At 36.1% G+C, this 14850-nt stretch overlaps 1 protein-coding gene across 1 annotated transcript in view; it reads right to left on the bottom strand.

Moving 5' to 3' along the window:
- Positions 1 to 240, bottom strand: part of PRDM5 (PR/SET domain 5) — a 145164-nt gene extending 144924 nt beyond the window's left edge. Inside the window, exon 1 of the mRNA XM_051966730.1 lies at positions 185 to 240. Coding sequence (XP_051822690.1) covers positions 185 to 240 — 56 coding nt within the window. The remainder of the gene's footprint in view (positions 1 to 184) is intronic.
- Between the last annotated feature and the right edge of the window lie 14610 nt (positions 241 to 14850).

Here is a 14850-nt window from a genome sequence, read left to right as displayed (position 1 = left end):
TAGAATCATAACATGCTAAAGCTGAAAAATCCCCATCTTGTCCAAACCCTTCATTTTTACAAAATAATCAGCTAACATGATAAGTAAAGAAAATAAAAAATAAAGAAACTTAAGGTATAGAGAGATTAAGCTGTCACAAATGAATCAAGTTCTGAATCAAAAATGGAAGTCAGGTCTTTCTTACTCTAAGTTCATCACTCTAAGGTCCAGAGATGTGTAGACATTTGTGCACAACCACATGTTTCGGTCAATGGCAAAGCAAGGACTTCCTATCTCCTAAATCAAATTATACTCATCCATGTGACACCATTTATTAATTATTTATAATGTACTTAAACTTAGCTACTGGGGATAAAAAAAAAATTAAAAAGTAATTCCTTATGAACCATAAGAATACAATGTGGACTCTGAGGTATCACTTCATACCTCTCAAATTGGCTATGATGACAGGGGAAAATGATGAATGTTGGAAGGGATGTGGGAAAACTGAAACACAAATACATTATTGGTGGAGTTGTGAGCTGATCCAACTATTCTGGAGAGCAATCTAGAACTATGCCCAAATGGCTATAAAACTGTGCATATCCTTTGATCTAGCAGTGTTTCAACTGCGTTTATATCCCAAAGAAATCATAAAAGAGGGAAAAGGACCACATATACAAAAATGTCTGTACTGGCAAGGAATTGGCTGAATTGAGTGAATGCCCAACAGTTGGGGAATGGCTGAATAAGTTATGGTATTTGAACATAATGGAATGTTATTATTTTTTTAAGAAATAATGAACAGACTGATTTCAAAAAAGCTTGGAAAGACTTTCATGAACTGCAGAACCAAGAGAATACTGTATACATTAACAACAAGATTATGTGATGATCCACTTTAATGGACTTGGCTCTTTTCAGCAATGAGGTGATTCAATGAGATTCTAAAAAGTTTGTGATGGAAATTACCAATCACAAGTACAAAGAGAACTGTGGAGAATGAATGTGAATTGGGGCATAATGGTTTTCAACCTTTTATTGTTGTTTATTGTTTCTTTTCCTTTCTCATTTTTTCCCTTTTGACTTGATTTTTTTTTTTTTTGCACAACATGACAAATGTGAAGGTATGTTTGAAGGGGTTGCACATGTTTGGCCAATGTCAAATTGCTTCCTGTGTTGAGAAGGTGGGATGGAGGAGGAGACGAAAAGAGGAAAAGGAGTTTGGAGCACAGGATTTTGCAAAGGTAATTGGTGAAGGCTCTCTTTGCAAGTGCTTGGAAAAATGGAATACTATTAAAATAATAAAAAAAAAAAGAGGGGTAAGAATCCAATGTGGTTGCTAAAAGCTAAACAGAAAACAAATTGAGAAATGAGACACGGGGGGAGATCATGAAAAGTTTTAACACACCTTCAAGAAATGAATAGATAACATTTTATTTGACATAGGCTAACAGACTAAAGTTTCATGGATTATCATGGGCCAAGAGGATTTTACACTTGATGCTAGAGGCAAAAGAAAGACACTGGAGTTTATCAAATGGGGAGGGGTGAAGTGATCACAGCTGAGCTATAGGAAGATCATTTTGTTAGTTGAATAAAGGCTGTACTTGAATGAGCTGAGAAACTTGTGACAATCAAAACAACTAGAGTAGTAACAGTTTCAGAGTAAAGAAATGGGCTTTTATAAGAAATATTTTGATTGCAGAAATGACAGGACTTGGTATCATAATGAATTTGGGGAGATAAGGTGAGAGAAAGGATGAGAGAGAGAGAGAGAGAGAGAGAGGAGAGAGAGAGAGAGAGAGAGAGAGAGAGAGAGAAAGAGAGAGAGAGAGAGAGAAAGAGAGAGAGAGAGAGAGAAGAGAGAGAGAGAGAAGGAGAGAGAGAGAGAGAGAGGAGAGAGAGAGAGAGAGAGAGAGAGAGAGAGAGAGAGAGAAGAGTAGAGTTTGATGCCTTGGTTGTGAACCTGGAGAGAAGGGGTCTTCTATTAAAAATATTTGATGGCAAAAATGACAGGACTTGTGATCATAATGAATTTGGGGAGATAGGGTGAGAGAAAGAGGATGATGTCTTGGTTGTGAATCTGAAGAATGGGAAGGTGGTGGGATACTTGATAGTACTAGAGAAATTAGGAAGAGACGATGCTTTGAAAAGGACAAAAAAAACATCATTTAGTTTTAGACATGTTGTGTTTAAAGTATCTATGGCACATCCAATTAGAGATGAGAAACTGGAGGTCAGCAGAGAACATAAAACTGAATAAATAGATGTGAAAATCATCAGCATAACAATGAAAATTGAAACTCAGGAAGCTACTAAGATCACCAAGTGAAACAGCATAGAGGGAGAAGAGAAAAAGAACCAGAACAGAACCTTGGGGGACATGTATAGATATTAGGCATGATGTGTGTGAAGATCCAGGAAAGAAGTCAGAGAAAGAACAGTTAAACATAGAAGAAGTCCTTCGACTTTCCAATAATCTTTGCCTTGCATTATTTAATTGATGGTGCAAAGGAATAAGGTATAAGTAATGATTTCCGTATAAGAAATGATCTAGTAAACAGCATAGCAAAATAGATAATGATCAGAAAACAAAAAGAAAAAAGAGGGAGATATAACAAATGATTTGTCCAAAAATTGTCCTGATATCAACAAAATACTCAAAAATGCAGAAGAAGACCTGTAACTCACTAGGTGGATCCATGTTGAAGAATGATAGAGAATAAGAGATACATACTACAGATATTGCAAAGATACATTCCCACCAGATGAGAAGATGTGGGTGGGCTAGTTTCTGTATGAATTGGAGTAATTCCCCAAATGTATTATAATAATAGAAGTAAATTTTACTTTTCATGAAAGATAGCCAATCCCAGCAGAGAAAGAGCCCGACCTTTCCTAATGGAAGATCATAATGTCTTGGGCCATGTGACTAATTTAATCAATGAAATGCATTTCCTTTTCAGTCTTTCAACAGGACTGTACAAAGTGAGTATTTACTTAGACCAAACAAAACAAAACCAAACAGATCCCTAAGGATGTCATCAAGTACTAGTGTTTATATTACTAACATTCCTCCTATAATTGGCTGACTGGTGGATGACTATATGACTTTGCCTTGAGTGCTTAATTACTTCAACTTGAGAATATCTTTGACTGGAAATAAAAAGATAACTCCACTCCTTACCTTCCCTCACTCCCTTTTAGAGTGATAAATTCTGACAGCACCTAGTTCTTACATTTAAATAAAAGAAAGAACAAATTCCCAAGGTCAACAACAAATGTCATCACCTGACAGGTTTTGTGATTTACAATCCCCCAAGCAAGGAAGCTTTCTGTTTGTTTTGTTTCATAGAAACGATTCTACTCCCAAAGGTTTTATTTAGACCAGGGAAGAGATTAATTATACATCTTATCTGCTCATTTTTTCCCTCATTGGATAATATTTGGTAACCCTGACCCACCAACTAACCTTATTTTCCCTAAGAAACTATGAAAGCCTTGCCAAAGAAATTAATCACTGAAAATTTTAGTAGACTACTTTTTCTTAAATAGATATTTTCCAAGCTAACATCCCACATTTCAGCAGCTTACCTATCAGTTTTGGTCCTTTCCCTCTCTAGATCTTTGTTCATGCCTCTTCATAATGAGAGGATTAGATCACATGATTTCTAAAATTCTTTGTGCTCAAATGTCTGTGTTCTTATGAATTTAGTGATGTAATCTAGATCCCTTAATTTATTGATAAAGAAAGTCACCTCGCAAGTATGATTTTATAGCCAGTTAATCATAATTAGCATTTTACACATTGTTTCATTTAAACCTTGCAATAACACTGTGGGGTAGGTGCTAATATTACCTCTGCTTTATAGATGAGAAAAACCAAGTGTGGGAGAGTTTTGTCTGTTTTTCCAAGATCACACAGCTAGTAAGAAAGGATTTGAACTAAATTTTTTTTTGACTTCCAATGATCACTCTATTCACAAAACATTAGCTTCTTAAACTATGGTTCATGGTTCTATATGGGTTCTCATAACTGAATGTGAAGTTTACAAAATTATGATTTATTATCATTAAATGTTTGATTTGTATATCTATTTTATATACCTATGTACCTGGAGTCACATAAAAATTCCTCAGGAGAAAAGGGGTTGCAAGTGGGAAAGTTGGGGAAGCCCCACAAAACATCATCTAATAGGCTATTTTTAAACATAAGTAGAAGTCTTTCATCCTTGTCCTCAGGAAACTGTTTTTAGCTCTTCACACATTCTCCTTTTAAGATAGAGGTTAGAGCACCCAGGTAGCACAATGGATAAAGCATCACCTATGGAGTCTAGAGAACCTCAGATCAAACCTGCACTCAAACATTTTCTAAGGGTGGTGGTGGTGATGGTTTTCCTCCTTCTTTTTCATATGTCTAACTCTTTCTAATCCTGTGAACCAATACTGTACATGGAGATTTACTGCAAAGATCCTGAAGTAGTTTACCATTTCCTTCCAAAGTGGATTTTACAAGTGAGGAAACTGAGATAAGCAAGGTTAAGTGGCTTGCCCATGCTCATACAACTAATAAAGCTTTAAGGTCAAATTTGAACTCAAGTCTTTCTGACTTCAAAGGGCTGACTGATAATCTCTTCCATTAAACTTAAGTCCTTGAGACTAATAATTTGGGGAATGGGAAGGAGAGGACAGTGCATTTACATCCTCAGCACTTAGCCCACTACCTAAATAGTAGGAACTAAATAAATGCTTGTTGATTGATATTAATTGGACATAAGTATAAACAGAGGTAGCTATGTGGCACAGTAATAGAGCACTAGTCCTGGAGTCAGGAAAATGAGTTCAAGTCCAGCCTCAGAGAGTAGTTTCTTCAACTATTAAAAAAAAAAAAGATAATAATAACCCCCTACCTCCCAGGGTTGCAGTAATTAAATAAAATAATATTTGTAAAGCATTTAGAAAAGTGCTTGGCAAATGATTGACATTTATTGACAACATGCTTATTCTCTGCCCCTTCCAGGAGGGAAGAGTGGAACCTTAGGTATTTTGAATCTATATAGCTTCCTACACACCCTTTCCTTTGCCAATGTCACCTCTTATGCCTAATTCCACTCAGTGTGACCCTCTCCCCATTACATTACCCTCCCTTGGGTCTGTCCACTTCATTCCAAGCCTAGCACCACCCCCACCCCCACACCAGAGTTTATAGCACATTCTTTTGGCTCCAACAATTTAGCTCCTATCCCATCTCTGCTCTAACAATCATAGGTAGTCTCATGCTTTCCAACATATCTCCTACTGCCCAAACTAACCTGTTTTTGTTTTGTTTCTGGTGTTTTGTTTTGTTTTGTTTTTGGTATGCACACACACACACACACACACTCTTCACATTCTCATAAAATACACTCAAAGAAAATTTTCCCCAATTACATATTAAAACATTTTAAACTTTTTTTTTAATTTTGAATTCTAAATTCTATCCCTTCTTCTCTCCCTCCCATCCCCATGATTTAATAAACTACCAGATATAGGTTATACATGAGCAATCATGTAAAACATTTTCACATTAATAATTTTGTACAAGAAGATTAGAATAAAAGAAAAAAGAATAAAGAAAGTGAAAAGACTTCCGGCCAAGATGGCGGAGAGGAAATACACTGCTGTGTAACCTCCGTGTTTTTCTCTCACTATTCATTTCATTTCATGCCTCTGAATTAATGCTCGACTGAAAAAAAACATACAATTACTTACCAAGAGAAACCATCCTTGAGACTCGTCAAGAAAGGTCTGTTTTTGCGCGAGGGCGGGGACGGTATTTAAATCAGAAGCAGTCTGCGGGCAGCAGCTGCAGCGAGAGCACAGATAGCAGCTCAGAACCGAGTAGAGCGGAGAGGGGGTGGGGCGTGTTCGCAGCCGTCTCTGCGGGGAGACCTTTGCTACAGGATTAGATACTTTGCTCCCGCAGCGAGTCAGCAGCCCAGCAGAGAAGCTAAAAACACCGGGGGTGAAGAATACAACAGAGCTGTTGTCTCTCGGGACCTGGCCACCCCTCCCCCACAGTGTCTCAGCCCGCTCGGATCTCAGAGCGCTCGAATCTCAGTGCGCAGGCGCCATAGCACAGTAGGACCCGTGCCTCACGAATACCCTGCCCCTCCCCCAAAGAAAGCAGCCTCCATTCAAGGGGTTTTTTTCCTTCTGTTTCTTTGATAGTTTGTCTTTGATAATTAGACAGAATGAGCAAGAAACTGAAAAAGAATTTAACCCTGGACAGCTTTTATACAGATAAAGAGCAGACTCCAAATCCTGAGGAGACTAAAAACAAATAGTCCCCAGGTGAATCCCCAAAGGAGGAGATCATATGTTCCTCAGCACAGATGAATCTCATGGAGGAAATTAAAAAGGCTCTCACAAGGGAGCTAGAAGAAAAATGGGAAAAGGAGAGGGAGGCTTGGCAAAAGGAGAGGGAGGCTCTGCAAAAGGAGAGGGAGGCTTGGCAAAAGAGCCTGGAGAAGTCAGTTAAAGAGAGAGTGGATAAAGAAACCAAATCCTTGAAAAATAGGATTGGTGAACTGGAAAACAAAATTCGCGAAATGGAAAAAAATTCCACAGAACAAAAGAACTCAATTGGACAATTAGAAAAAGATTTTAAAAAAGTGAGTGAAGAAAAGACCTCACTGAAAATCAGGGTCGAACAATTGGAATTGAATGACTCGAGGAGACAAGAAAAATCAGTCAAGCAAATCCAAAAAAATCAAACAATGGAAAAGAATGTGAAATACCTTCTGGGGAAGACAACAGACCTGGAAAACAGATCCAGGAGAGACAACCTGAGAATCATCGGACTTCCAGAAAAGTATGATGAAAAAAAGAGCCTGGACACTATTTTCCAGGAAATTATCAAAGAGAACTGCCCAGAAGTCATAGAAACAGAAGGTAAAATAGACATTGAAAGAATTCATTGATCACCTACTGAAAGGGATCCTAAAATCAAAACACCAAGGAATATAGTGGCCAAATGCCAGAACCCTCAGGCGAAGGAAAAAATACTGCAAGCGGCTAGAAAAACCCAATTCAAGTATCAAGGAGCCACAATAAGGATCACCCAGGATCTGGCAGCATCCACATTAAAGGATCGAAGGGCCTGGAATATGATATTCCGAAAGGCTAAGGAACTTGGTATGCAACCAAAAATAACTTACCCAGTGAGACTGAGCATCTTTTTCCAGGGAAGAAGATGGACATTCAACGAAATAAGCGAATTTCATCTATTTCTGATGAAAAAGCCAGAACTTAACAAAAAATTTGATCTACAAGCACAGAACTCAAGAGAAATCTAAAAAGGTAAAGATTAATCTTGGGAACTATATTTCGGCTATAAAGATGTATAAAGAATACATGTATACCTTGTTCTAGAAACTAGATGTGGAAAGGACATTGTACCAGAAAAAAGGGAAAGTGGGGGTACTACATTTCATGAAGAGGCAAAGAAAACCTAGTATATCTGAGAGAAAGAATGGAGAAGGATGAATATAGTGAGTATTTTACTGCTTTCAGAATTGTCATTAAGAGAAGAATTTTAGACATATTCAATCTATGGTGAAACTTCTCCCACCTCATTGAAAAGTGAGAAGGGAAAAGTGAAAAAGGAAGGAATAAGCTAAGTGGAAGGGAATACGGTAACTGGGAGGGAAAGGGGCAAGTTGGGGGAGGGAACTCTAAGGGGGGGAAGGATACTAAAAAAGGGAGGGCTGTGAGAAGCAAGTGGTGCTCACAAGCTTAATACTGGGAAGGGGGGTAAGGGAGTAAGAAGGGAGAAAAGCATAAACCGGGGTTAACAAGATGGCAAGTAATACAGAATTGGTCATTTTAACCATAAATGTGAACGGGGTAAACTCCTCTATAAAGAGGAAGCGGTTAGCAGAATGGATTAAAAGCCAGAATCCTACAATATGTTGTATACAGGAAACACAACTGAAGCGGGGAGATACATGCAGGTTAAAGGTAAAAGGTTGGAGCAAAACCTACTATGCATCAGGTGAAGCCAAAAAAGCAGGGGTAGCCATCCTGATCTCAGATCAAGCTAAAGCAAAAATTGATCTAATCAAAAGAGATAAGGAAGGGCACTATATCTTGCTAAAGGGTAGAATGAATAATGAAGAAGTATCTATATTAAACATATATGCACCAAGTAGTGTAGCATCTAAATTCTTAAAAGAGAAATTAAGAGAGCTGCAAGAAGGAATAGACAGTAAAACTATAATAGTGGGAGATCTCAACCTTGCACTCTCAGAATTAGATAAATCAAACCACAAAATAAATAAGAAAGAAGTCAAAGAGATAAATAGAATACTAGAAAAATTAGATATGATAGATCTCTGGAGAAAATGTAATGGGGACAGAAAGGAGTACACCTTCTTTTCAGCAGTTCATGGAACTTATACAAAAATTGACCATATATTAGGACATAAAAACCTCAAACTCAAATGCAGTAAGGCAGAAATAGTGAATGCATCCTTTTCAGACCATGATGCATTGAAAATTACATTCAATAAAAAGCCACAGGAAAGTAGACCAAAAAATAATTGGAAACTAAATAATCTCATACTAAAGAATGATTGGGTGAAACAGCAAATTATAGACATAATTAATAACTTCATCCAAGAAAACGATAATAATGAGACATCATACCAAAATGTATGGGATGCAGCCAAAGCGGTAATAAGGGGAAATCTCATATCTCTAGAGGCCTATTTGTATAAAATAGAGAAAGAGAAGGTCAATGAATTGGGTTTGCAACTAAAAATGCTAGAAAAGGAACAAATTAAAAACCCCCAATCAAACACTAAACTTGAAATTCAAAAAATAAAAGGAGAGATCAATAAAATTGAAAGTAAAAAAAACTATTGAATTAATTAATAAAACTAAGAGTTGGTTCTATGAAAAAACCAACAAAATAGACCAACCCTTAGTAAATCTGATTAAAAAAAGGAAAGAGGAAAATCAAATTGTTAGTCTTAAAAATGAAAAGGGAGAACTCACCACTAACGAAGAGGAAATTAGAGCAATAATTAGGAGTTACTTTGCCCAACTTTACGCCAATAAATTCGACAACTTAAATGAAATAGAAGAATACCTCCAAAAATATAACTTGCCTAAACTAACAGAGGAAGAAGTAAATATCCTAAACACTCCTATCTCAGAAAAAGAAATAGAACAAACTATTAATCAACTCCCTAAGAAAAAAACCCCAGGACCAGATGGATTTACATCTGAATTCTATCAAACATTTAAAGATCAATTAACTCCAATGCTAAATAAACTATTTGAAGAAGTAGGGATTGAAGGAGTCCTACCAAACTCCTTTTATGACACAGATATGGTACTGATACCTAAACCAGGTAGGCTGAAAACAGAGAAAGAAAATTATAGACCAATCTCCCTAATGAATATTGATGCTAAAATCTTAAATAAAATATTAGCAAAAAGATTACAGAAAATCATCCCCAGGATAATACACTATGACCAAGTAGGATTTATACCAGGAATGCAGGGCTGGTTCAATATTAGGAAAACTATTAAAATAATTGACTATATCAACAACCAACCAAACAAAAACCATATGATCATCTCAATAGATGCAGAAAAAGCATTTGATAAAATCCAACAGCCATTCCTAATAAAAACACTTGAGAGCATAGGAATAAAAGGACTTTTCCTTAAAATAGTTAGGGGCATATATTTTAAACCTTCAGTAAGCATCATATGCAATGGGGAAAAACTAGAACCTTTCCCAGTAAGATCTGGAGTGAAACAAGGCTGCCCACTATCACCATTATTATTCAATATTGTATTAGAAACACTAGCCTCTGCAATGAGTCGAGAAAGAGATTAAAGGAATTAGAGTAGGCAATGAGGAAACCAAACTATCACTCTTTGCAGATGATATGATGGTATACCTAGAAAACCCCAGAGATTCTACTAAAAAGCTATTAGAAATAATTCATCATTTTAGCAAAGTAGCAGGATACAAAATAAATCCCCATAAATCCTCAGCATTCTTATACACCACCAACAAAATCCAAGAGCAAGAGATACAAAGAGAAATTCCATTCAAAATAACTGTTGATAGCATAAAATATTTGGGAATCTACCTACCAAAGGAAAGTCAGGAATTATATGAGCAAAATTACAAAAAAGTTTTCACACAAATAAAGTCAGACTTAAATAATTGGAAAAATATTAAGTGCTCTTGGATAGGCCAAGCGAATATAATAAAGATGACAATACTCCCTAAACTAATCTATTTATTTAGTGCTATACCAATCAGACTTCCAAGAAAATATTTTAATGATTTAGAAAAATAACAACAAAATTCATATGGAACAATAAAAAGTCGAGAATCTCAAGGGAATTAATGAAAAAAAAATCAAATGAAGGTGGCCTAGCTGTACCTGATCTAAAATTATATTATAAAGCAGCAGTCACCAAAACCATTTGGTATTGACTTAGAAATAGATTAGTTGATCAGTGGAAAAGGTTAGGTTCACAAGACAGAGTAGTCAACTATAGCAATCTAGTGTTTGACAAACCCAAAGATTCTAAATTTTGGGATAAGATTTCATTATTTGATAAAAACTGCTGGGATAACTGGAAATTAGTATGGCAGAAATTAGGCAAGGACCCACACTTAACACCACATACCAAGATAAGATCAAAATGGGTCCATGACCTAGGCATAAAGAACAAGATTATAAATAAATTAGAGGAACATAGGATAGTTTATCTCTCAGACTTGTGGAGGAGAAAGAAATTTGTGACCAAAGATGAACTAGAGACCATTACCGATCACAAAATAGAAAATTTTGATTATATCAAATTAAAAAGCCTTTGTACAAACAGAACGAATGCAAACAAGATTAGTAGGGAAGCAACAAACTGGGAAAACATCTTTACAATTAAAGGTTCTGATAAAGGCCTCATTTCCAAAATATATAGAGAACTGACTCAAATTTATAAAAAATCAAGCCATTCTCCAATTGATAAATGGTCAAAGGATATGAACAGACAATTTTCAGATGAAGAAATTGAAACTATTACCTCTCACATGAAAGAGTGTTCCAAATCACTATTGATCAGAGAAATGCAAATTAAGACAACTCTGAGATATCACACCTGTCAGATTGGCTAAAATGACAGGAAAAAATAATGATGAATGTTGGAGGGGATGCGGGAAAACGGGGACACTGATGCATTGTTGGTGGAGTTGTGAACGAATCCAGCCATTCTGGAGAGCAATCTGGAATTATGCCCAAAAAGTTATCAAACTGTGCATACCCTTTGATCCAGCAGTGTTTCTATTGGGCTTATACCCCAAAGAGATATTAAAAAAGGGAAAGGGACCTGTATGTGCCAAAATGTTTGTAGCAGCCCTGTTTGTAGTAGCTAGAAACTGGAAAATGAATGGATGCCCATCAATTGGAGAATGGCTGGGTAAATTGTGGTATATGAATGTTATGGAATATTATTGCTCTGTAAGGAATGACCAGCAGGATGAATACAGAGAGGCTTGGAGAGACCTACATGGACTGATGCTAAGTGAGATGAGCAGAACCAGGAGATCATTATACACTTCGACAACGATATTGTATGAGGATGTATTCTGATGGAAGTGGATTTCTCTGACAAAGAGACTTAACTGAGTTTCATTGGATAAATGATGGACAGAAACAGCTACACCCAAAGAAGGAACACTGGGAAATGAATGTGAACTATTAGATTTTTGATTTTCTTCCTGAGTTATTTTTACCTTCTGAATCCAATTCTCCCTGTGCAGCGGGAGAACTGTTCGGTTCTGCAAATATGTATTGTATCTAGGATATACTGCAACATATTTAACATATATAGGACTGCTTGCCATCTTGGGGGGGGGAGGGAGGGAGGGGAAAAAACGAAACATAAGTGATTGCAAGGGATAATGCTGTGTAAAAATTATCCTGGCATGGATTCTGTCAGTACAAAGTTATTATTAAATAAAATTAAATTAAAAAAAAAAGAAAGTGAAAAAATAGCATGCAGCAGTCTATATTGAAATATCAGTTTCTTATCTGGAGGAGAATAGTAAGTTTCATCTTAGTTTTTCGGGATTATCTTGGATTATTGAATTGCTGAAAATAGCTAAATCATTCACAATTCTTCATTGAACAATATTGCTATTACTGTGTACAATATTATCTTGGTTTTGTTCACTTCACTTTGCATCAGTTCATGTATACCTCAGGTTTTTCTGAAATCCATCTATTTGCCATTTCTTATGGCACAAAAGTATTCCATCACAATTATGTGCAACAATTTGTTCAGCCATTACTCAATTAATGGTCATCTCCTTAATTTCCAATTCTGAGCCATCACTTTTTGTACAAATAGGCCCTTTTCCCTTTTAAAAAAAATATCTCTTTGGAATACAGAATTGGCAGTGGTATTACCTGATCAAAGGTTACCAGTTTTTTCCCTGACACCCCTTTCTGTCTCTGAACATCCTAAACTTGGAACCAGCTTGTCACTGTTCAATTTAGGATTTTACTCTCTCCTAGGACTCCTTCATGCCTAACTCTGCTGCAAATTTTTGGTTCTGATTCTTCTTCGTCTCCTGTTGGCCCACATTTTCATTTCTATCTCCAATCTCAGGCAAACGCTAAGTCCCCTCCTCTAAAGAACTTGTTAATTGCTCCCATAATGTTTCACTCAAGTCATGGTTTCATGAAACTGAGAGCACAATGCTATATTGTCTGCCTTTCCTAAGAAATTCTCCTTTCCATGTGATCATCAGAATCATTTTTTATTTCCTCTCAAGATTAAATACCTACTAGTAAGACATTTTTCAACTATTAATGTCCAAAGCATCTTCTAAGGGGAGGATGTTTTTCAGATCAAAAAGGGGAAATTCAAGAGGAGGCTATAGCTGTGAGCTTCCTAACATATTAGCAGATCTCTATTTAAAAAACAACAACAACAATTGGGGTTCTGTCACTTGCCCAGTATAACATTGCTAGTAAGTGTCTAAAGCTGGATTTAAACTCAGGTCTTCCTGATTCCAAACCTAGTGCTGTGCTCTATGAGACATTGATTGCCTCCAGGTACTGAATAGTCTAATGATATTTGAATTTTCTTTCCTTTGTATTTTAAAGTCTTTTTTCCTGATTGCTTTTAGAGCTTGTTGTTTCTGAACTGAATTGTTAAATTTAACCATTGCATCTTGGAATTTGTAGGCTTGTTTGGTTTTGTTTTTTATTTGTTTTTGTTTTTTGTTTTTTGTTTTTTGTTTTTTGTTTTTTTTTTTTTTCTGGAGTTGATCTATTAATTCTTATAATTTGTGTTTCATTTCCTAAATCCAGAAGTTCTGGATAGTTCTCTTGCATTGTCTGCATTATATTGTTAATTTTTTTTTATTCGTCTTTTTTGTGTTCTTCTGGGAGATTTATGATCATTAATTTATTTCCACATGTACTGTGTTCAAGATAAGTATGTTTTGCTTAAATGGTAAGCCTTTTTTATGTTATTATTATTTTTTTTTTGCTTTTCGACTTTGATATTATTCTCCACTTCTATGTATTTATATTTCCAGTTTGTTGTTTTCTTTTATGAGATTTGTCATCACAGATCCCAGCTTTTCAATTTTGCCAATTATTTTCTGCTATTGTTCAATTGTTTCAGTCATTTCTGACTCTTTATGACCCCCCATTTGAGTTTATTTTGAGAAAGATACTAGAGTATTTTGCCATTATCTTCTTCAGTTAGTTTTACATGTAGGGAAATTGAAGCAAACAAGGTTAAGCGACTTGTCCAAGGTCATACAATTAGTAGGTGTCTGAGGACATAGTTTGAACCTAGGTCTTCCTGACTCCAGATCATTTGCTTTATCCACTGAATCATAGAGCTGCCTTTTTTCTAGGCAGGTCATAAGTATTTCTCTCATAATTCTTATTTCTCTTTTAAACCACTCAAGAACAGTATGATGTGATTATATTTTCCTCAAATTCCAAAAGTACTCTGTCTCATCAGGGGCTGCACTGTTTTCCTTTGTTCTGCAGAATTTATTCACAGAAGGATGGACTAATTTATTCATTATTATTAATTATTTCATATTTCCTTCTAGTCTTAATGTTTTCCCTAGTGATTTATCTACTTGTATTCAAGATCTTTGTTTGTTTTCCTGCCTCCCCTTCCTACCCATCCCCATTTGTTTTCCCCTTTTGCTCACTTTCTAACTCTCTCCCTTCTAATATACTTTTCATGGAAACTAGATCTTAAAGCATCTCAGCCATTTCCCACACTGGTTAATACATGGTTCACCATCCTAGGTCTCTATCCCAAATTACTTTGTGAGTGGGGGAACAAAATTGTCCCCAAATGAATACTAAGCTCTTTCCCTATCAGCCTAAGTGAATTGATTTACAACTCCATTAATATGGAGACTGTTGTGTTGTCCTTTCCCAATCCCTATGCTCCCCAATTCTCTGGTCCAGTACTGATAGTTCACAACATTACCATGCTGGAGCTATATATAAAAGCTATACTTTAAGTATCTGAGACTCTAAGATAATGAAGAATATAGGTTATTATGTTGAATTATATTTTAAATGTAGGCACATGCCCTACCCCTTTTACTCTATGCTTTGACTTTCCTATACATATATTTTACAGCACAGACTGTAGCAGTTACTACTGTACTGGCTATCTATTACAGCTCCGGCAAACTTCTGTCCCTGTAATACTATTGTGGTACTTTCTAATTGTCACTGCTCAAGTAAACTTCTATTGTTTAGAGAAAAGATCTCCACAGCACTGGAATGAGGGGGAATTACTGAAGTG

Source organism: Antechinus flavipes, chromosome 6 (assembly GCF_016432865.1).
Source record: "Antechinus flavipes isolate AdamAnt ecotype Samford, QLD, Australia chromosome 6, AdamAnt_v2, whole genome shotgun sequence".
NCBI lineage: Eukaryota > Metazoa > Chordata > Mammalia > Dasyuromorphia > Dasyuridae > Antechinus > Antechinus flavipes.
The sequence above is the reverse complement of the archived record's forward strand: the minus strand, read 5'-3'. Positions and strand labels throughout refer to the sequence as shown.